At 47.2% G+C, this 24,065-nt stretch overlaps 1 protein-coding gene across 19 annotated transcripts in view; it reads left to right on the top strand.

Moving 5' to 3' along the window:
• CACNA1B (calcium voltage-gated channel subunit alpha1 B) overlaps positions 1 to 24,065 on the top strand; it is a 181,571-nt gene that overhangs the window by 87,236 nt on the left and 70,270 nt on the right. For 8 of the 19 annotated variants that reach the window (XM_035723562.1, XM_035723560.1, XM_035723553.1 and 5 more), the window contains exons 18-21: positions 1,318 to 1,427; positions 5,104 to 5,166; positions 8,906 to 9,691; positions 10,618 to 10,835. In XM_035723562.1, the coding sequence (XP_035579455.1) occupies positions 1,318 to 1,427; positions 5,104 to 5,166; positions 8,906 to 9,691; positions 10,618 to 10,835 (1,177 nt within the window). The remainder of the gene's footprint in view (positions 1 to 1,317; positions 1,428 to 5,103; positions 5,167 to 8,905; positions 9,692 to 10,617; positions 10,836 to 24,065) is intronic. The other 11 variants (XM_035723554.1, XM_035723559.1, XM_035723561.1 and 8 more) reach the window with 3 other exon arrangements.

The following is a 24,065-nucleotide window of genomic DNA, read 5'->3' as shown; positions in this document are numbered from 1 at the left end:
TAGCTGTGTCAGGCTGTGGGGCATTTCCTGGGCTGGCTGCCCTTCCTTTACAATGTATTACAGCATCACGTTTTTTTCAAAGTGGAAATAAACTCAGTGGAGTTTGTAGAAGCTCATCCTCTGCCCTGGAGGGCTGTCAACCAGGATGGCATCCATAGCTTGAAGAAGGACCTTGATAGGGGTGTTCTGTGGTAGATTGAGCTTTGCCTGCTCTGGGGCCTGAAGCTTGAAGACCTCTTCACTATGGTGGGAAATCTGCAGTCACCTAACAGGGGTCTTACTTTTCGCCATTTGGGGGCCTCTAGGAGAAGATTTAAGGACATTTTGGGTCACACTGGGAATGTCACCTTCCATGGAAGCCAGGTGGGCTCGGGATTGGGGTTTTTGGGGAAATAATGGTGGTCTCAGCAGTCTAGCTAGATGACATGGAGGCCTTAGTTTCCCTCCATGGGCCATGGGCTCAGCCCAGAGCTTTTCATCCAGATCCCAGGAGCAGAGCATGTTGATTTTGCCTAGCGACATGGGGTTAGGGCCAGAGGGTCTGCCCAGATGTCCACTCCCCTTCCCATGGAGGGCAGAGGCAGGGCAGGGCGGGATAACTCCACGTGTGTCAGAGAGCTGTAGGGTCCTCCCCAGGAACTTGGTGGGAGAGGGAACACAGGTACTGGAAGTGGCTGTCCAGGTGGACACAGGGAGGGACTTTCCACAGTCACAGCTGGGGACAGGTAGACACACGTGACCTGATGGGTCCAAGTAGGAGAAGCTCAAAGGCTAGGAGGTGGCCCTGCTAGACCCACTGCTGGTGACAATTCCTGTGAGCGATGCTGTGCTGGGATCTAGGCTCAGGGTACAGAGTCCTGCCCCTTGCCTTTGCTCATAGCTCTGGGGCAGAGGCTTTGTTCGAGTGGGACAGGTTCTCCTGGGGTGGAGAGGCAGCAGGCCGCAGGAGAGGAGGGACAGGTTTGCATTTTGACAGTGCCAAGTCGGAAACGCTGTGGGACAAATATGCAGGCAGCAGCTGGGTCCCTGTGGCGTGGGCTCACAAGTGGGGTGTAAGTCACCAGCTGTGAGCACCCCGGGAGATGGCCCATGGCAAGACGTATTGGGGCAAGAATCTTGGGGACTGTTGCCTTGAGCAGCAGGTATAGAAGGGGGTCCCTGAAGGCTACCAGAGAGCTCATGTGGAATTGGTGCACAGTGCTGGAGCGTGGGTGGGTCATGCTCATACAGGTTCAGAGGGCGGGAAGGACTCAGAGACCACGGGAGGAAGAGCTGACGTTGTTAGAGGAGGCTGCACACTTGTGTCTGTTCAAACAGGACGAAGAGGAAATGGAAGAAGCAGCCAATCAGAAGCTTGCTCTGCAAAAGGCCAAAGAAGTGGCTGAAGTCAGTCCCATGTCTGCCGCCAACATCTCCGTTGCTGCTGCGTAAGGCTCTTGGGGGTGGGTTGCAGGATGGCGGGGGCTGCTGCGGAGTCTCACAGCTGGGTTCTCAGCGGGACATGCCTTCTGGGGGCTTCCTCAGAATCCCACGCATTGGCGGGAGCTCCTTAGGACACAGCCCACAGGAGCTGTGATGTGAGGGAATGGATCCCCTCCGAGAGCAGCCTTTGAGGAGAGTGTTCACCAGGAAAAGCCTCCATGGCTTCTCCCAGTTCGAGTCGGAGAAAGATGTGGCAATGCATGGCCCTCCCATCATGGGTAGGATTGGCTCTCTGACTTGCTCCGCAACAGTCTGGGTGGCTCCAGGGCCCCTTGCTGGACAGAGACTCAGAGTCAGGGGTAAGGTGTCAACATGTGTGTTCTGTATTCAGCTTTTTAGGAGCCAGAAGATTCTAGCTGGTACTTGAGGAGCCCATGAGATTTAATGCAGTTTCCCAAAATGTCTTCAAGGGTTCCCTATGGGGACAGAGGTCAAGGGGAAGCCTTGATGATGACAAAAAGTGAAGGCAGGGCCAAGGCTTCTGTGGGGAGACTGGTCACCCCAAGGTTCAGCTGAGCCTCAAGGCACATTGCAGAACCACATTTGGCAGTATTAGGGCCCTCAGAGTTGGGACGGAGTGCCCAGCCCAGGGCCAAAGGCTGCGGGGTGCTGGGGGAGGTCACCGACAGGGGCGCAGGGAGGAATGGGAAAGAGGGAGGAAGTCTGGCCTAGTATCAGTGTGGCTGTGAGAGAGCACCGAGGAGCTCTCCTTTTGTTGGGAGCTCACTCTCTAGGCCAGGCTGGGTCCGCCTGGGACTGCTGACTTGTCTTCGGTGCCACGCCCACCCCACCACATGCCTCCCATTTCCCATGCGGATCCAGCTGGCCTCCCTCCCTCTCCCTGTTCCCCAGGAACAGCCACGGGTACATCTGTGGTGACACATCCATCTGTGCTGCTGAGTGGGTGGATGGGTTTGCTGGGAGTGTGGGTGTGCCGGTGTGAGTGTGCATGATAGCAGCCCTGTTCCTGTCTGGCAGTCCCCCGGGTGATGGCCTGTTTCCTAGGAAGGATTTTGCAGAGGACCTATCCCTAAGCCAAGCAGGAAGCCCTGGCCTCTGGGGGGGAGAAGAAGCTAGAGGAGGCCACAGACCCCTGGGGGCCCAGGCAGGGATGCAGGTGGCCTGCAGGTAGCCAGGCAGGACACAGCAGTCATTACGAAGACAGCTACTGGGGGGCTCAGTGCTCAGTTGTCTGTGTTTTGTTTGGCCAATTCAACGACTCAGTCAGCTTGGTCCTGGGCTTGCTTTGACGAGGTTGTGGTGACCTGGAAGATGGCCCCTTCTCCTGAGCTTTGTAAATTGCTGGTGGTCTGCTTTAGCAGAGGGAACAGGTGAGCCTTTGACTTATTCATGGGCCTTGTGGGTTTCTGTTCAGAATTTGCCTTCTCTGCTCTTGGAGGTGAGTGCATTGTCCCATGGGCCCTATACATGCCAGAGCTGCCTACGCCTTAGGGGTGTATGGCAGGGCGTCCATTCCCATTGGGGCTGAGACCTCAGAGAGGCAGGTGCTGGGGCCCTCAGCACAACCATGGAGAACATGTCAGGCCACCAGGAAAGGTCTGGATGTTCTTCCTCTGCCTCTGTCCTCATTTGGGGACACTGCTACGTAGGTACAAGGCTGCAGACTGGTACACCCAGGTCCAGGGTATATTACACCAGCTGTTGGCCTGATCACCACTTTGGGGCTTTTCTTCTCCTGGGTGGAGCGCCTCAGGTTACACAGGTGTTCTGCCTCACAGTGGAGACTGAGCTTGGTGTCAGCTCATTCATGTCATGCCAGCCTGGGTGCGTGCAGGCCCTGGCGTCTGCGTTCCCCCTTCTTGGGCTAGCTATCAGTCCTGCAGGTTCTCCTGGGATGCAGCTTTAGGCCCTTGCCCCCTGTGGCATGTCCTCAGTCTGCCTCTGTCAGATGCAGTCTGTCTGATGTGATCACTGAAGCTCCTGCACACTTCAGACCAGGTCTGAACTCCAGGGTGTGTGGGTGGTGGGTGTGTTGGTGTTTGCCCTCCTCTTTGTGTGGAGAACCCTGAGCACTGAAGGCCGAGGCTCAGAGCTCCTGGTGTCTGTCTGTCCTCTGTCTGTCCATTGCCCGCCACCCTCCCAACTGTTTCTGTTCTCCTGGTGAGTCGTGCTGGGTGAATGGGCAACGCCTGCTTCTTCCCCACTGCTGGGTTGGGGTGCAGGCGAGGCCCCTGAGTGACACTCACCTTGACCCAGCTCCGCGCAGCCATGCCGTGTGGTCTGTGAAGTGGGACGACTGGTCCAGATGTTCTCTGTGATGCCTTGGATGCAGAGGGGCCCTTAGTGTCCTTGCTGTTTGAGAGGCTCCCCTGGGCTCTGTGCCCCCCTGGGCTGCACTGAGCCTCCGTGCCCCCTCAGAGGGGTGTCCCTGTCCCTTGGAGTTGGGCTGCAGCCTCAGGTGACAGCCACTTCACCTGAGGGAGGGAAGGGTCACTAAGGTTGACATGGCCCTCATGGTTCTCTGTGCTCGGTTACCCTTCTCCTCACCCGGACTTCTGAATGCTGGTGCACATACTCACCCACACTGTTCACTTACCTCACATGATTCAGTCCCCCTGACACTCACTGTCACACACACTCGTGCTCACACACGATCACACCCACCTGGACACTCACACATGTTCACATGAGCACACATACTCCCTCACAGCCTCACACTTGTTCACACACATCCACACTCATACACACCTATATATGTACTCTCACCCAGTCGCACACTGATTTGCACACTCTTTCTCACACACGCACTTGCACAGACCCACACACCTGTTTGCATCCAGGACTTGCAGGTGGATGAGTTGCTCTGAGCTCCTCACAAATGTGTGTAGACTTGGCCTTGAAGGAGGAGCTGGGAAGCCACGTGGTCCTCCCCTGGGGAAACTACCTTAAAGGGGAATGATCATAGAGATTTTTGGTTTCTCTGTTGGTTTTGGAAAAGCTTCCTGAAAGTCACTGGGAAATGGCTGGAGTTACACCCGAGGGAAGTGGGTTGGTGATGTAGCTTGCTTTCCCCTGGGTGGGTCATGGTGAGCTGGAGGCACCTGGTTTAGAGCCTGAGGAGCCAAGGAGTCAGGTGGGCTAGGGCAGAGCAGGTTGGTCAGGCAGCAGGGCTCAGGTGAAGCCCAAAGGTAAGGTATTCTGTGTTAGCTGGCTTTGCCCCATCTCAAAGGCAAGGCAAATGCAGAGGTCATCCCACTATGGCCCCGTGGGAGTGGGACACCAAGTGGCAGGGGAGAGCCATTTGGAATTTAGGGACACACGGTGCTGGCTCTTTGCAACCGCACTGCCCCTCGTGGGGCAGAGTGTGCTGAGCTGTAGTGGACGGGCCCCCAGGTTGCAGCTTCTTCTTTTCCAGCCATGGTGGGGTGTGCTGTGTTCTTTTCAGTGTCACTGTTCCGCCGGATGCTTGTTCTTTCTCAACCTCTCTTTTACCCCGAGGTCTCAGCTGGTGCCTGTTTTGATGGAAGCGTCCCTGGCCTCCTGCCCAGATGCATACTGCAGCCTGTGCCCTGACCTGACGTGGCTTAAACGTGTTCTGTGTCCCTTAGAACCCTCTCTGGTTTTCTCACTTTTCTTTTGTTTTGTTTTTTGCATGTGCAGTTTTGTAAAGCACACTCGAGGTGCTGCATCTCGCAGCTCATCTGTCTCCAGCGTAAACTCACCGTGAGTTGCTCGGCTATGACACCATCTGTGGCTTCATGGCAGCTACACGCGAACCTCCCTCCACTCCTAACTGCTTTTCCACCTCAAATCACTCGCTTCAGGGGCAGCTCCAGGAAAGCCTTCTGCAGCTGCTGGGGGACGGTGGGCATGCTTCCTGACGTTCCCAAGTCCTGCTCATGGGCATCAGACTCTGAGTTCAGCCCCTCCCCCTCTCCCTCCTGGTCCTCTTGTCTGCTGTCTGTCCACGTGCCGTCTCTCTGGCGTCTTGAGCATGTATTTGCTTCTCCTGAGGTGGCCCGTTGCTGGGCACCAATGGGCGCTGTCTCCTTGTGGTTCCCACGAGGTAGGGTGTTCAGTAGGACTCACTGAGGACATTCACGGGGTCCTCCTGCCCCCTCCCTTTTTGACTTGGAAGGGGATGTATCTGTGATCCTTAGGAAGTTGTCCTAGCAAGAGCAGAGCTGCTGTCTCATGTTAGACCAGCCAGGGCCTGAGTAGAGCCACAGAAACCCCAGTGTGTCCCTCTTGGAGGTGACACCAGTCTGACTGGGGAAGTGGTCTTGGGATGCTTGCCTCCAGGGCCTTCCTCTCAAGGGTGAGACCAACCGCTGCAGGTGAGAAGTCCCTGGAGTCATTGGGTGTGGTCAGCCCGCCTGGATGGGGGTAGCCAGGTGTCCTCTCTGGGTCCTGGTGGTATGGGAGCTCTTGCCCTCCCTGAGCCACTTGCTCCCTACTCAGCCAGCATAGACCCAAGGTGGGCTTGCTCACAAGCACTTGGAGCTGCTGGCTGTTGGGTCCCTGATATCTCACAGGGTAAGGAAGTTGGACCCTGGATGACTGATCACAGGGTGGAGTAGGGCGTGGTTGTAGGTATTGATGGTGTCACAGTGAGGGCTGCTTCACATTATCGGCAGCTGTGGGGAACTGGCTCTTTCAGCTCAGAGACCTCAAAGTAGGGCCATGCCACTGAGGCTCCTTTTTGGGCCCTGCAGGCATCCACAGTGCCTGGGTTGGGTGTGACTGAATAGAGCTATACCAGCAAGCTGGGGTTGAGACATCGTGGGAGCAACTCCCCCATGTGACTCCTTAAAGAGCCTTTTTAAATAAGGACTTTGTCTGGATTATTGTCACTCTGTGTCAGATGGTGGCCTGACACTCGCTTGCATGTTCTTGCTGCTTGTGAACTCGGTGGAGAGGTGCAGAGTGAGAGACCAGGGGTGGCCACACTACTTTATGTGCCAGACAGAGCAAGGACAGAACAGCAACCAGGTGGGTGCAGGTCGACTCAGACACCAACAAGGAGGGGAGGCCTGGTGCACGGACTCAGAGACACACCCAGAGAGGAAGCCAGGACATCACCGAGTGGTGGGTGGGTGCAAACATTTTCAGGTGGCATTATGGCCCAGAGAGGGAGAGAGACCCAGCAGGAGCAAGGCCAGGTGGGGCCATGTGACCCTGGCTGTTCAGTGTCTTGCTCCCCTGGAAAGTTCTAGGGGAGTCTGCCAGCCCTGTGGTACCCTCTACTTTAGCGGACAAGTCACCTCTTTGTGAAGCTTAGCTGGTCTCTGGGGGAGAAGAAGCTGTGGCTAGGGTGAGGTTGAGGGCAGCTCCCAGCCACCACACTGTCCCCCGTCTTTACTGCCTGTCTGTTCTGACGGAGAACTGGCCTCCAGGTCTTTGGCTGCATCTAACACTAACTCTGCTGACCCAATGGCGCTGAGTCCAGGTCTGTGTCAAGCTGCTGGACTGGCTGTCAGCCCTCATGGGCTCCTTATCATCCATTTCACATGGTTCAGCATTGTTCAGAGTCTGGTCCTTTGTTTTGGTGCCAGGCTGGGATGGGTAGGTCCCCTGGGCTCTAGATTGAAGTCCAAGAAACAGAAGGTAGTGGGTCTGTTGCAAGGTGTCTCCGGGAGCAGGGAAGCTCAGCTTGGATGTGTCAGAGGAGGTGGGTCAGGGCCTGGCATGGCAGTTGAAGGTGTCAGTTAGCAGATGGCCAGAGAGGCCAACACTTGTCCCCCAGCCTTGCCCTGCCTGCCCACCATATGGGCTCCCAGGTGAGGGGTAGACACGGTGCTCTTCTGCTTTCATACTTTTGAGGCACTGCCCTGGAAATGGCTCCCCACACTGGAGCCTGGATTTCACCTCCAAAGGGGCAAGATTCGGCATCACACACTTTGTGCAGGCCAGCTGCAGGGGTTTGGGCTTTTCCCACACCTGGGCACCTCTGACTCTGTAGGTCAGCATGGTGCTCAGTGGGCCAGGGCCCTGATGCTGGTGGCCTGTCCAGCCTGGGCCCTGGTCTGGGGCCCCCCAGGCTGTGACTCTGTGCTGTCAATGTGGTTGGGGTGTGGCCAAGGCCTCACCTCTGTAGATACCTTTCTTCTGTTTTGCCTCTGCATGAGTCTGATCCTGGCTGCGTCAGTGACGTGCTGTGGGGCCCTCTATGAGTCACACCTTCTAGGCTCAGTGTCTTCATCTGTGAAATAGGGACAAGAGGTAGTTGTGAGGGTTGGATGAGATGGGCACTGCAGCCCACAGCACAGTGTGGCTCTGAACAATACAGATGCCACCACCACCATGGTGGGTCCAGAAGCCTCCAGAGGCTGAAGGACAAGACTCTGGCCTCAGATGATGTTTCTGCTTGGCCAAGGTGGGACTGGGGTCGCCTAATTTGGAGGCCTTATTCAGCACAGATTCCAGAATGCAAAGAGCTTCTCACGTACCCTGGGCTATGGAGCCCCACATGTGACCATGTGGGTGAGGCTGGAGGGTGGTCAGACCTTTGGTAGCCTGTGCAGTGAGGGCTGAGACTGAAGCACAGGCTACTCCTGGTGTTGGAGGGCTCCTCTCTGCCCCGGTGGATGGAAGGGGCTCTCTGTGGAGCCAGGAGAGTGGAGGGCACTGAGGACCACAGGAGGTAGCATCTCTAGCGCTAGACCTAACTGCTGGGCTCCTGGGAGCAAGTGGTTACTGAGCCGAGGGGCAGGTGCCCGGATGGCGCTGACCACCTTAGGGAGCAGTCACAGCTTACTCTTTGCCCCTGATAGGGCCCACTGGCCCTGGCCCCTTGCTCCCTGGGCCACTGCCTACCCCGTTCCTGAGGACCCACCTCTTCTCAGGGTCTCTCACAAATGGCCCTGTCTCCTTCTGGCCAGTGGCTGTTTTTCTGGAAGTGGAGATGGAGAAGCCCCTCCCTGGGCAGCTCTGCTCTATGCTGCAGCAAGGCCAATGCCCCAGGGCTGCTGCAGGGGGCTCCCTGCCTCCTGCCTCCTGCCTCTTCCTCAGTCCTGCCCCATTTGGACGCTGATCCCCCTCCTCTCCCCATGTTGGCCTTCCTGGCCGGCAGCCCACCCGCCCTGGAAGCCTGTCTGCCACCTCATGCTGGTGCCTGTCATTCCCACTGCCCTGCATCCCTTGGCCAAGGGCCCCTGTACACCTGCTCAGGGGTGGCCTTGAGCCCCCCACCCCCCACCCCCAGGCTGGTGCTCTCACAATCTTTGGGATCCTAATGGGGTGGGGGGCGGTGCTGGATTTTTGTTACCCTGCGTATCCCCTACTTGTTCTGCACCGATTGCCAGGGGTCTCGAGGGCTCCGGCCACCCCTCCTCCCTCCCCCTCCTCCCTGCGCCCACTCTGCCATCCCTCCATCGCTGCGTCCATCTGTGGCTTCCCGTGTGAGGCAGAGAAGTCGGAGGGCGGCGCAGGGGGCAGCCGCTCACCGCCGGTCTCCCCACAGCAGGCCGCAGAACTCGGCCAAGGCGCGCTCGGTGTGGGAGCAGCGCGCCAGCCAGCTGCGGCTGCAGAACCTGAGGGCCAGCTGCGAGGCGCTGTACAGCGAGATGGACCCCGAGGAGAGGCTGCGCTACGCCACCACACGCCACCTGCGGCCTGACATGAAGACGCACCTGGACCGGCCGCTCGTGGTGGAGCTAGGGCGCGACGGGCCGCGGGTCCCCGCGGGAGGCAAGGCCCGGCCCGAGGGCCCGGAGGCTGCCGAGGGCGCGGACCCGCCGCGCAGGCACCACCGGCACCGCGACAAGGCTGCGGCGCCGGCCCCGGCGGCAGCGGGGGAGCAGGACAGGGTGGACGCGCCGAAGGCCGAGGGCGGGGAGCCCGGGCCCCGGGAAGAGCGGACGAGGCCGCACCGCAGCCGCAGCAAGGAGACCCGCAGCGAGCGTGGCCGCGGCCCGGGCCCCGAGGGCGGCCGGCGCCACCACCGGCGCGGCTCCCCAGAGGAGGCGGCCGAGCGGGAGCCGCGGCGCCACCGCGCCCACCGGCACGCACCCGACCAGGGCAAGGAAAGCGGCGCGGCCGGGGCCAAGGGCGAGCGGCGAGCGCGCCACCGCGGCGGCCCCCGGGCCGGCCCCAGGGAGGCCGGGAGCGGGGAGGAGCCGGCGCGGCGGCACCGGGCCCGGCACAAGGCGCTGCCCACGCACGAAGATGTGGAGAAGGAGGCGGCGGAGAAGGAGGGCGAGGTCGAGGACCGGGACAAGGAGAAGGAGCTCCGGAACCACCAGCCCAAGTGAGGGAGTGCGCATGCGGGTGGTGGGCGGAGCCGCTGGCCGGAGACGCGGCTGGGGGTGGGCCGGGCCCACAGGGTTCAGCCCCCAGTTCGGGCTGGTCCCCCCGCCCTCCGTTTCCATCTCTCGGTGGTGGCAGTCCTGCCATGTTGGGGGTGACGTGTAGAATGCTTAAAACTGTGTGTGTGTGTGGGGGGGCAGGGTATGCTCAGTGAATGTCAGCCATTATTCTAAGGTACCCAGGTGGGAAAGAGGGCATGGGGGAAATTGTTGGGAGTGGTTTGGGACACGCTGGCGTGGGAAGAGCATAGTGGCGCAGGGAAAAGACAAAATTGGGGAGAGACTGAGGAAGGCCTGAGGAGGCCACTGGGCTAATGGTAGAAGACAATAGGGCCAGGCTGGGTGGCCATGGCACAGAGGGCCTCCTACCCTTCTGCAGCTGGGCCAGGATCTGACTGACTCTGTGAGAAACCTGGGGTAACAGGAGCCCCCAGGCAAAGGCCACCAACCTCCCAGAACTCCTGCAGCTGGAGATGACCGCTCAGGATCAGCCCAGTCCAGGCACTGTCTTTGTGCAGAGCTCTGTGCTGGGCCTTTTGGTCTGGTGAAGCTCTAGGTGGAGTAGCTTAGGGAAACATCCTTTTACAGGCTTCTTCATTCTGCAGACAGTTCCCTTTCTATACGTATTGTGATGCCAGCCATGCCTGGTCTTGTGCCAGGGACAGACAGGTGAGTCAGCCCCATTTAACCCTTCAGACCTAAAAACACAGAAATGTACAAAGTGATAAAAACCATATGAAATGCCAGAGTAGCAGAGGATGTGGCCAGGGATTTATTTGGTCTGGATAGGGGCATAAGGAGCTGGATTTTGCAGACTGAATAGCAGTTTGGGGCCGAATCAGACTCTGATGTCCATTCTTGGTTGCAGGGAGGCACACTGTGACCTGGAGGCCAGTGGGATAATGGGTGTGGGCCCTGTGCATGCCTTGCCCAGCACTTGTCTACAGAAGGTGGAGGAACAGCCAGAGGATGCAGATAATCAGCGGAATGTCACACGGATGGGCAGTCAACCCTCGGACCTGAGTGCTACTGTGCATATCCCAGTGACGCTGACCGGCCCTCCTGGGGAGACCACAACTGTTCCCAGTGAGTATCTCCCCGTATTAGCGGGGCAGGGCCCACCTTGTGCAGGCCCAGTTTGCTCTCCCCACCCCCCCCACCCCCTCCATGATAGCTGCTTGGGGACAGAGCATGCCTGTGGGAGAGGAAGTCCTTTGTGGTCAGCGTCTGTGCCTTGATACCTCATTCTTTCCCAGTGGCCCAGAGGAGCACTGTTACCCTTACATACCGTTACACGTCACTTAAGCTCTATTCTCCTCCCTTCCAAAAATATTTGCAAGTTACCAGCTCGGTGCCAGGCATGGTGTTAGAGGAGTGCTGGGGACAGCAGGACGGAGGGCTGCCCTTGTGGGGCTCACAGTCTCATCAGGAAGACAGACCTCAGGACAGTCATGACTCTTCATAGTCATGTGAAAGCTGCTATAGACCATGGCCCCAGACTTGATGGAGGCTGACAACTAGCTGGTGGTCTTCCCATGACTTACGTGCCTTATGATTCCTGCTCTAAGGTCCCCACAGGCCTTTGCCTGAGCCCTTTTCTTCTCTCACTCACTCACTCGCTCACACATTCGTGAGCTCCTGACCATGTGCAGGCACCGAGGAGGATATAGGGTGAACAAGATGCTGTTCCTGTCTTCAGGTCACTCCATCTAGTGGGCAGAGACCTGTGGGGATCAAACACAGTCCCCTCACACTGTGTGTAGAAGGTGCCTAGATGTCTTGGGAGCACCAAAGACAGAGAAAGCATTCCAGGGGAGAGGGAGAGGCCACGGAAGCAGAGCTGACATGCAAGGCCAGATGAAGATTTCGGTCTCAAGAAGACCAGGTGTCACAAAATGCCTGCCTCTGTTTGCAGATGTGTCCACACACACAGGCATGTGCATATGCCCCTTATCTCTTGCGCAGGTGCGCTCATCTGGGGCTGTGAACCAGGGTATGATGCTAGGGGTAGCAACGGGAGGTGGCCAGCTCTGGCTGCTTAGGCTCCCCTTCTCCTTGCTTCCTTGGGAGAAAGCTTTCCCCAGCCCATTCTCTTGTTTCACCTGTCATGGGTACTAATGGGTCTGTCTTCCCAGACTCCTGGAAAGCAACCCCCTGGTCTGAACCTCTCTGGCTGAGCTTGAGGGTGAGCCCAGGGTCCCCACCTGGCTGGCTGTTGTCCATGAGTCAGGCGCAGCCCCTCCTCACCAGCTCCTGGCAACCACTGATCTTTTTAGTGTTTCTGTAGTTCTGCCTTCTCTAAAATGTCATATATTTGGAATCATACAGTGTATAGCCTTTTCAGATTGGATTCTTTCACTTACCAATATGCATTTAAGGTTCCTCCGTGTCTTTTCATGGCTTGATAGCTCATTTCTTTTTGGCACTGAATAGTATTCCATTGTCTGGATATACCACAGTTTATCCATCCACCTATTGAAGGACATCTTGATTGCTTCCGAATTTTGGCAATTATGAATAAAGCTGTTAAAAGCATTTGTGTTCAGGATTTTGTATGGACATTCAGTTCAACTCATTTGGGCAAATAGCTAAGAGCATGACTGTTGGATTATAAGGTAAGATTGTGTTTAGCTTTGTGAAAAACTGGCGAACAGTCTAACAAAGTGGCTGTATTATTTTGCATTCCCACCAGCAATGAATGAGAATTCCTGTTGCTTCACATCTTCTCCAACATCTGGTATTGTCAGTGTTTTGTATTTTTCCATTCTAATAAGTATGCAATGGTATTTCATTGTTCTATTTTGCAATTCCCTATTGACATATGACATTGAGCATCTTTAATATGCTTGTTTGTCATCTGTGTATCTTATTTGGTGAGATACCTGTTATATCTTTTGCTGATTTTTTAGTTTTCTTATTTGAAAAAAAATTGAGACAGTTTTTTAGAGAGCAGTTTAAGGTTCAAAACAGAGAGGAAGGTACAGAGAGTTCCCCTTACTCTGTGCCCCCCACATATACATACCCTCCCCCATTATCAACATTCCCCACCAGATGGTGCATTTGTTACCAAGGATGCATCTACACTGACACATCATAATCACCGGAAGTCTGTAGTTTACCTCAGGGCTCACTCTTGGTGTTGTCCATTCTATGGGTTTGGACAAATGTACAATGACATATATCCATCATCATCATAGGATACAGAGTATTTGCCCTAATAATTCTCTGTGCTCTAGCTATTCATCCCTCCCCCCCCCCAACCTTTAGCAAACACTGATCTCTTGACTGACCATTGTTTTGCCTGATTCAGAATGTAATTATTTGGAATCATACAGTACATAGCCTTTTTAGATTGGTTTCTTTTGCTTACCTATATATATTTAAGGTTCTTCCGTGTCTTTTCATGGCTTGAAAGCTCATTTCTTTTTGGCACTGCATAATATTTCCATTGTCTGGGTGTCCCACAGTTTATCCATTCATCTACTGGAGAACATCTTGGGCCCTTCTAAATTTTGGCAATTATGAATAAAGCTGTTATAACATCTGTGTGGAAGATTTTGTGTGAACTTGCTTTCAACTTCTTTGGGTAAATACCAAGGAGAGTAATGGCTGGATCATATGGCAAGAGTATGTTTAGTTTTGTAAGAAACCATTGAATTGTCTATACCACTTTGCATTTCCACTAGTAACGTATGAGAGTTCCCATTACTCCACGGCCTTGTCAGCATTTGGTATTGTCAGTGTTCCAGATTTTGGCCATTCTGTGAGTGTGTAGTGGTATCAAATTGTGTTAATTTGCATTTCCCTAATGATGTGTGATGTGGAACATTGTTTTTATATACTTATTTGCAGTCTGCATTGTCTTCTTTAGTAAGGTGTCTGTTAAGATCTTTGGCCCATTTTTTAATTAGGTTGTTTTCTTATTTTCAATTTTTAAGAGTTCTTTGTAAATTTTAGATAACACTTTTTTTTAATCAGATGTGTTTTGCAGATTTTTTCTCCCATCTATGGCTCGTCTAATTGTTTTCTTGACATCGTCTTTCACAGAGCAGAATTTATTAATTTTGGTGAAGTCCAGCTGATCCATTATTTTTTTTTCATGGATCTTATCTTTGGTGTTGTATCTAAAAAGGATCATCATCAACAAGGTCATTTAGGTTTTCTCCTATAGTCATCCCCTAGGAGTTTTACAGTTTTGCATTTCACATTTAGGCTTATGAGCCATTTTGACTTAACTTTTGTGAAGGGTATAATGTCTATGTCTATATTCATTTTCGCATGTGAACATCTAGTTGTTCCTAGCACCAGTTGTTGAAGAGATGATCATTGCCCCAGTGATTATCTTTGCTTCTTTATCAATGATCATTTGACTATATCTCTGGGGTCTATTTCTGAGCTCTCTATTCTGTTCTGTTGTTCTGTTTGTCCTTTCACTGATACGATACTGTCTCGATTACTGTAACTTTATAGTGAGTCTTAAAGTTGGGTGGCACTCGTCCTCTAACTTTGTTCATCTCCTTCTATATGGAAGCGTTGGCTGTTCTGGGTCTTTTGCTTCTCTATATAAACTTTTGCTCGCTATATAAATCATTTTGCTGATATCCATAAAATAACTTGATGAGATTTTGATGGGGATTGCATTAAGTCTATAGGTCAAGTTGGGAAGAACCAGCACCTTGACAATATTGACTCTTCCTGTTCATGAACATGGAACATTTCTGTCTTTATTTAGTTCTTTCATTTCATTCATCAGAGTTTCAGTTTTCTATATGTAGATCTTGTAGATATTTTGTTAGATTTATACTTAAGAATTTCATTTTGGAGGGAGCTAATATAAATGATACTGTGCTTTTAATTCCAAATTTCACTTATTTATTGTTGATAAATAGTAAAGTAATTGACTTTGGTGTATTAACCTTGTATCCTGAAACCTTGCTAAAATCATTTAGTACCAGCAGTTTTTTGTTGATTCTTTTGGATTTTCTATATAGATATCACCTCATCTGTGAACAAAGACAGTTTTATGTCTTCCTTCCCAATTTGTATATGTTTTATTTCCTTTTCTTGCCTTATTGCATTAGCAAGGACTTCCAACATGATGTTGAAAGGAGTGGTAAGAGGTGACATCCTTGCCTTGTAAACCTGATCTTAGTGGGAAAATTTCAAGTTTCTCATCATTAAGTATGAGGTGAGCTGTAGGTGTTTTGAAGATAGTCTTTTATCAAGTTGGGAAGTCCCCTTCTATTCCTAGTTCACTGAGAGGTTTTATGATGAATGGGTTTTGGATTTTGTCAAATGCTTTTTTCCATCTATTGATATGATCAAGTGACTTTTCTTCTTTAATCTGTTGATGTGATCATTCAATGATTTTCAAATGTTGGAAGAGCCTTGAATACCTGGGACAGATCCCACTTGGTTATGGTATATAATTCTTTTTATACTTTTTGAGATTTGATTTGCTAATATTTTGTTAAGAATTTTTGTGTCTATTTTCATGAGAGATATTAGTCTATAGTTTTCTTATAATGCCTTGTCTGGTTTTGTTACTAGGGTAATGCTGATCTCATAAAATGAGTTAGGAAGTACTCCCTTTGCTTCCGTCCTTTGAAAGAGATTGTTGGGGCGTCTGAGTGACTCAGTCATTGAGCGTCTGCCTTCGGCTTAGGTCATGATTCCAGGGTCCTGGGATCGAGCCCTGCATCGGGCTCTCTGCTTGGCGGGGGGCCTGCTTCTCCCTCTCCCACTCCCCCTGCTTGTACTCCTGCTCTCTCTCTCTCTTTCTCTCAAATAAATAAATAAAATCTTAAAAAAAAAAAGAGATTGTTGACAACTGGTATAATTTCTTCCTTAAGTGTTTGGTAGAATTCATCAGTGAACCCATCTGGGTGGGCCTGGTGCTTTCTGTTTTGGAAGGTAGTTAACTTATGAATTAATCTCTTTAATAGATAGATGCCTATTTACATTGTCTATTTCTTCTTGTGTGAGTTTTGGTAGATTTGTCCTTCCAAGGAATTGGTCCATTTCATGTAAGTTATCGAATTTGTGGGCGTAGAGTTGTTCATAGTGTTCTTTTATTATCCTTTTCATCTTCATGAGATCAGTAGTGATGTCCTCTCTTTCATTTCTTATATTAGTAATTTGTGTTTTCCCTCTTTTTTCTTAGTTAGCCCAAAATAGAGATTTATCAATTTTAATGATTGTTTCTTTGAAAAGATTTGCATTGGTTTTGTTGATATTCTTTATTTATTTTCTGTTTTCAATTTCACTGATTTCTGCTCTAATTCTTTTTTTTTCTTTTATTTCTTCGAGAGGGAGAGGGATAGGTAGAAGGGCAGAGGGAGAGGGAGAGAGAGAATCTTAAGCAGGTTCCACGCCCAGCACAGAGCCCAATGCAGGGCTTGATCTCATGACCCTGAGATCATGACCTGAGCCGAAAATCCAGCCAGGCACTTAACCAGCTGAGCCACCCACGTGCCCCACTGCTCTAATTCTTATTATGTCTTTTCTTTTCTTTTTATTTTATTTTTTATTATGTTATGTTAGTCACCATGCAGTACATCATTAGTTTTTGATGTAGTGTTCCATGATTCATTGTTTCTTTTGCTTACCTTTAATGGTTTGTTTTTTTTTTTTTTTTCTACAGTAGGAGCTTAGATTACTGATTCCTACAGTGGGAGCTTAGATGACTGATTTTAGATCTTTCTTTTCTATTATATGCATTCAGTGCTATAAATTTTCTTGTAAGCATTGCTTTTCCTGCATCCAACAAACTGATGAGTTGTGTTTTCATTTTCATTTAGTTAAAAATATTTTTATATTCATCTTGAGATTTCCTCTTTGACCCATGTGTTACTTAGCAGTGTGTTGTTTAATTTCTACATACTTGGGGACTTTCCAGTTATCTTTCTGTTACAATTTCTAGTTTAGTTCCATTGTAGTCTGAGAACAGACCTTTTTGCCCACCTTCTAATTGGATTGTTTTCTAATTGTTGAGTTTTAAGATTCCTTTCTATGTTTTGGATACCTGTCTTTTATCAGATATGTGGTTTGCAAATGGTTTCCCCCAGTTTGTGGCTTGTCTTCTCATTCTCTTGGTGTCTACTGTTTCTGATTATTACTGGTGCAAGGGTTAATTTGGTTCCTGTCATGGCTTCTGCTAGGAGCAGAAATCTAAGCTATTGACTTTTTTTTTCAAAGATTTTATTTATTTATTTGACAGAGAAAGAGAGAGAGAGCACAAGCAGTAGGAGCAGCAAGGAGAGGGAGAAGCAGGCTCCCCACAGAGCAAAGAGGCCGATGTGGGGCTCAATCCCAGGACCCTGGGATCATGACCTGGGCTGAAGGCAGATGCCTAACCAGCTGAGCCACCTAGGCACCCTAGGCTATTGACTTTTATATGTCAGTTTTGTATCCTACTACTTTCCTGAATCCTCAAATTGTGTATTTGTTTTAGCATTGACTCTTTGATTTTTTTCCCCAAGGATATTTTCAAAACTTCTACAAATATAGTTCTAACTATTCCTTTCCAATCTTGGACCTCTCATTGTTTGCTTTTTTAAACAAATTTTAAATTTTTTTGCATGATTTCACTGACTAATACACTATCCGGTAACAGTGGAATTAGTGGGTACCCTTACCTTGTTTCTGCCTGTACTAAATAAGATTCTAATTTTGGGCTTGAGAGGTGTGTGTGTGTGTGTGTGTGTGTGTGTGTGTAAGTAAAATCAAGGTACAGTACCCATTAATTCCTATTTCAATAAGTATTTGTCTGGAGTAGATGTTGAATTTTGTTGAAGGCCTTTTCAGCACCCTAGACATCATACATTTTCCCCCTTAAATATGGGGATTTATAGTAATGAACTTTCTGCTATTGAACTGTTTTTGCGATCTTAGAATAAACCCCACTTAGTTGACATTTTTTAAAAGATTTTTATTTTTAAGTAATCTCTACATTTAGTGTGGGGGTCAAACTCACAACCCCAAGATGAACCAGTCATATGCTCTACCGACTGAGCTAGCCAGGCACCCCAGTTAACATATTTTTTAATGTGATGTTACAGTCTGTTAGTATTTTATGTAGGATTCTTGGATTGATGCTTTTTACTGACACCAATTCTTTTAGGGTTCCCAGACCCAATTCCAACACGGAGGGATCCGCCCCCACCCAGTACTAAGCAGTTGAGTTGAATTGCTCAATCCTGATACTACCTACCGGTAGATAGCATCAGGTTCCACAGCTTAAGGGTTCAGTCCTATAAGACTGCCTTCCACGCTCCACTTCAGACACTAGTCAGAAGCCCCAGGCTGTCACCTGTGTTTCTGACCTAACAGCTACAGATTGGAGGTTCCAACACCTCCTCCTTAAGTTCTTTAATTTGCTCACAGAACTCAGAGAAACACTTATGTTTACCAGTTTGTTAAAGGATATGATAAAGGATAAGAATCAATAGCTAGATGAAGAGATATATAGGGTAAGGTCTGGGGAAAGGGAGTGGAGCTTCCATGCCCTCTATTGGCATGCCACTCTTCCCAATCTCCACCTGTTCACCAACCCAGAGGCTCTCTGAACCCAGTCTTTGGATTTTTGTGGAGGCTTTGTTGCAGTCCTAATTTACTAAGCCATTGGCCGTTGGTTGATTCATCCTCCAGCCTCCATTCCCTCCCTGGAAGTCAGGGTTGGGGCTGAACGTCTCAACCCTCTAATCATGTGGTTAGTCCTTCTGGCAACCAGCTCCTACCCTTGGGTGGAGTCCAGAAGTCACCTTCATTAGTAACAGGATACCCATGTCCCCTTTATGGCTCTGAAGTGTTCTCAGGAACTGTGCATTAAGGCCAAATGCATCTGAGAAATACACCGTGGTCATCTGAGTGACCAAATATGTATTTCTTATAAATCATTATATTGCATATTTTATTTTATTATTTTTAAAATCTAAATTCAACTAAATAACATATAATGTATTATTGGTTTCAGAGGTGTAGAGGTCAATGATTCATTAGTCTTATATAATTGCATATTTTAAAGTGAGATGTATTCTGTAGCTTTCTTATTCTGTGTTCAAGTATCATAAGGTTTAGATATGAATGTTATATAATTCCCTTATGTTAAACTTCATTAATCCATTACTGAAAATTAAATGTTGTAGTGTTTCCATTTCCTATCATTTTAAATGGGGAAATTATAGTGTACTATAAAAATTATAATGTATTCAAGTTGGTTGTACTCAAAATCCCCAATTAATTTTTAAAAATATAATTGGGGTGCCTGGGTGGCTCAGTCAGTTAGGTGTCTGACTCTTGATTTCAACTCAGGTCATGATCTCAGGGTTGTGAGATTGAGTCCCGTGTTGGGCTTCACAGTCAGTGGGCCGTCTGCTTGAGATTCTCTCCCTCTGCCACTCCCCCTGCTTGTGCTTTCTTTCTCTCTCTCTCTCGCTCTAAAAATAAATAAATAAATCTTTAAAACTATAAATAAAGCACCAATACTGAAAAGTAAAAGCTATCATATTAGGATACAAAATGCTTAATACATTGTCCCCTGATCACCACAGTTAAAATAGCTGTTAACAAGCAATTGCTTTGGACACCTCCTTTATTGAAGCTTATTGTAATTTTCAAAAAACATCCACACATGGGGCGCCTGGGTGGCTCAGTTGTTAACTGTCTGCCTTCGGCTCAGGTCATGGTCCCGGGGTCCTGGGATCGAGCCCTGCATCGGGCTCCCTGCTCAGCGGGAAGCCTGCTTCTCCCTCTCCCACTCCCCCTGCCTGTGTTCTCTCTCTCGCTGTCTCTCTCTGTCAAATAAATAAATAAAATCTTAAAAAAAAATCCACACATAATTCTAATAGTCAACCAACTGAACTTGAAATCTTGGCTGAGAGTTTTTCCCTACATTTTTTTTTGGCTAAAAATAAGATATTGAGGGGCGCCTGGGTAGCTCAGTCAGTTAAGCAGCAGACTCTTGATTTCTGTTCAGGTCAAGATCTCAGAGTCCTGGGATTGAGCCCTCGGTCTGGCTCTGCATTCAGTGGGGAGTCCGCTTCCACTCCCTCTGCCCCTCCTCCCCAGCTCTGTCTCTTTCTCTCTCAAATAAATAAATCTTTTAAAAAAAATGTTATTTTGGGCTTGGGGGAATATACAAAATGTTATATTGTAATGCAAGATACATGTTTTCCTGAAGTGAGGGTATTATAAAATTGAGGGGCACTTTATGGGGAAAATTTACCCGAGGTGGTCTATATGACATACCTCTTACTGATTCACAAAAAGAATTAGAACAATTTCTTTTCCTTTTCTGGGATAGTTTAGCATTAGGATTGCTTGTTCTTTTAAAGATTTGGTTAGAATTCCCTTGTGAAATCATCTGACTCTGGTTTCATTGTGAAGGACAATTCTTTGATAATATCTCTATTCTGTATGGGTATTGTCTGTTTAACTTCTTATCTCCTGAGATCTGTTTGGTAAATTACAATTTCTTTAGACATGATCATTTGATCTAGGTTTTCCAATTTATCTATATATAGTTATGCAAAGAAGTGGCTTAAGTTTTTTAAAAAATTTCCTGTTTTTCCCCCCTTGTCATTTTTTTATCCTGTGTATTTTATATTTTCCTCTTTTTCTCCTTGATTAGATTAGTGATTTATGTATTCTGTAGGTTTTCATAAAAAGAACCAGCATTTTATTTTATTTATTAGTTCTACTGTGGTTTTGATTTTTAACCTGTTACTTTCCAGTTTTATCTTTATTTCCCTCTTGCCTTTTTGTTTTACTTCGTTGTTCCTTTGCTAGCTTCCTGAGTTAGAGACTTCGTTTACTTATTTTATTCTTTAATTTTTGTTACATGATTACTTAAGTTTATGAATTTTCCTCTTATTACTAATTTAATTGTATGCTATAGATTCTGACATTTGGTGTCTTCATTTTCATCAGATTTTAAAGAAATTATGTAATTTTGGTTTGTATTTCCCCCAGGTGTTTGTAGGTTCCTTGGGATTTTCTGCATAAAGAATCAAGTCATCTGCTAATGAACAGTTTATTTTTCACTTTCTGTTGTGTCTTTTATTTCCTTTCCCCCCGTGTTGCACTGCCAGCTTCCAGAACCGTGTTGAACAGTGGTGACCTTCTCTTAGTCTTGTCTTGTGGGAGGAGGGAACAGGTAGTCTTTCAATGTGAAGGATGACGTTAACTGTAGTTTTTAGCTTTTTGAGGTTTTTTTTTTCTGGGGGGGGGTGTTGGTTGATGTTCTTTATCAAGTTGAGGAAGTTCCCCTCTATTCCTTTTTCTTCTGAGAGTTTTTACCTTAAATCAGTGTTAAATTTTGTCAAATGATTTTCTGCATCAATTGATGGGATCATGTAGTTTCTCTTTTACAATATGGCAGGTTATATTGATTGGTCTTCAAATATTAAGTCAGCCTTGTATCCCTGGGATAAGCTCTGCTGGTCATTGTGTACAGTTATTTCTATATATTGCTGATTCGTGTTTGTTAATATTTTGTTAAGGAGTTTTGCCTCTGTATTCATAAGGGATAATGGTACTTTTCTTTCTTTCCTTTTTATTTTTTTGTGCTGTCTTTGGTTTTGGTATCACAATGGTACTAAATTCATAAATTGAATTGGGGACAGTGTTTCTTCTTCTGTTTTTTGGAGGTGAGTGTGTGGAATTGGTGTTAATTGTCCTTTAGACGTTTGATAGAATTTGCCAATGAAACATATCCTTTTGGAATTAAAAAATAGTCCTCAATGGTGACAAGGCTATGTTATCTATTTCATATTGGGTAAGTTGTAGTAGTTTGTGCTTTTGAAAGAATTGGTTAATTTCATTTAATTTGTCAAATGTGTGTGTAGTTGTTTGTAGTATTTCTTTATTATCCTTTTAAGGTCTTTGTGATCTGTAGTGACAGCCCCTGTCTCAATCCTGAAATTGGTGATTTGTGCCTTCTCTCTCTCATTCTCTCTCTCTCTCTCTCCTTTTTTTTTTTTTGTGAGTCTTGCTAGAAGTTTGTTAATCTCACTCATCTTTTCAAAGAATCAGATTCTTTTTCATTGATTTTTTTCTATTGTTTTTCTATTTACAATTGCATTTTATTTCTGCTCTATTATTTTCTTCTTTCTGTTGCTTTGGGTTTATTTTGCCCTTTTTTAGTTTCTTGAGGTGGGAGCTTAAATTATTGATTTGAGTCTTTTCCTCTTTTGTAATGTAAACATTTAGTGCTATAAATTTTCTTTTTAGTACTGCTTTTTCTGTGTCCTGCAGATTTTTATATATTTTCATTTTCATTCAGTTCCACTTAAAAAATTTACCTTGAGACTTCCTCTTTGATTCATGGATGATTTAGAAGTGTGTGGTTTAGTTTCCAAGTGTTTGGAGATTTTCCTAATATCTGTCTGTTACTGACTTCTAGTTTGATTATTTTGTGGTCAGTTAACATACTTTGCATGATTTTAATTCTTTTAAATTTGTTAAGGCTTGTTTCATGGACCAGGATATGGCATATCTTGGTATATGTTCTATGGGTGCTTGAAAAAAAGGTATGCAGCTGTTACTGGGGGTCAGGCCTTCTATAGGTGTCAATTAGATCCTGTTGGTGGATGGTGTTGAGTTCTGTGCACTTGCTGATTTTCTGTCTAGATCTGTCAGTTGCTGGGAAAGGGGTGTTCAAGTCTTCAACTATAAATGTGGATTTGTCTGTGTCTTCTTTTAGTTCTATACCGTTTTGCTTCCAATATTTTGCATCACTGTTGTTGATTACGTACACATTTAGAATTGCTGTCCTCTTGAAAGGTTGACTCTTTTATCATTGTGTATTGTGTCTTTCTGTACCTGATAATTTTCTTTGCTCTGATGTCTACTTTATTTGATATGAATATACCTACTCCTACTTTATTTTGATTAATATTTGTATGGTATATCTTTTTCACCTTTTTACTTTCAAACTAGCTATATGGTTATATTTTAAGTTAGTTTCTTATGGACAGCATATGAGTGGGTCATGTTTTTAATCCACTTTTTCAGTTCTGTTTTTTATTTGGCATATTCAGACCATTTACATTTGATGTAATTGTATATGTTATAACAAGTCCGCTGTTTAATTTTTGTTTATTCTTTCTGTTTTTGATTTCTCTAGTTTCTTTTTTTTTGCCCTTCTGTGGGTTACTTGTATATATTTTAGAATTTCACTTTGATTTATCTGTAGTACTTCTGAGTGAATCTCTTTGTGTTGTTTTTTGAATGGTTGCTCTAGGTATTACATTATATATATAACTTATCACAGTCTACTGGGGTTGTTATTTTCCCATTATAAGTGAAATATAGTAGGTTTATCTCTCTTTTTCCTTCCTATGTATAAATGTCATAATCATTTCCTCCACATACATTTAGAACCACATCAGTGTGTGTTATAATTTTTGCTTCAATGTCAAACATAATGTAGAAAACTCAAGAGGAGAAGGAAAGTGTTTTGTATTTATCCATGCTTTTACTTCTTCTATTGTTCTTTCTTCTTTCCTGATATTTCGATATTTCTTCCTTCATAATTTACTCTCTGTTTGGAGGGGCTTCCTTAGTATTTCTTTTAGGGCAGGTCTGCAGGTGACAAGTTCTCTAAGTTTTCCTTCCTCTGAGGGTGTCTGGATTTTCCCTTCATTCCTGAAGGATGGTGTCACTGGGTGTGAATTCTGGGTTGACAGTTCTTTTTTTTTCAGCACTTGAAAAAAACGTGTGCCTCTTCCTTCTGACCTCCATGGTTTCTGATGAGAAATCCACTGTCATTCGAATTGTTTTCTTCCTATAGGTAAGCTGTTGTTTCTCTCTCGCTGCTTTCAAGATTTTTTTCTTTGTCTTTATATTTCAGAAGTTTGATTATGCTGTATTTTGGCATGGGTTTCTTTAGATTTATTGTGTTTGGGATTTGCTCGGCTTCTTGAATTTGTAGGTTTGTGTCTTTTTGCCAAATTTGGAAGTTTTTTCATCCATTCTGTCTTCGAGCACCTCTTCAGTTCCGCCCTCTTTCCCCTTCCAGGCTCTGGAAGCCTGGGGGCTCTTTTGTCCCAGTCCCGGGGCCTGAAGCTCCGCTCCCTTTTTTCCGTCTGTTTTCTCTCTGTTGTTCCGACCGGGTAATTTCTAGTGTTCTGTCTTCTAGTTCACTGATTCTTTCCTCTGTGCCTTCCATTCTGCTGTTGAGCCCATCTATTGAGTTTTTCATTTCAGTTATTGTATTTTTCAGTTCTAAAATTTATATTTAATTCTTTATATCTTCTATGTATTTGCTATAATTTTCTATTTCTTTGCTGAGTTTTTCTATTTTTTCATTTGTTT

Source organism: Zalophus californianus, chromosome 13, assembly GCF_009762305.2.
Source record: "Zalophus californianus isolate mZalCal1 chromosome 13, mZalCal1.pri.v2, whole genome shotgun sequence".
NCBI lineage: Eukaryota > Metazoa > Chordata > Mammalia > Carnivora > Otariidae > Zalophus > Zalophus californianus.
Note: the sequence above shows the minus strand (reverse complement) of the source record. Positions and strands in the feature narration are given on the sequence as shown.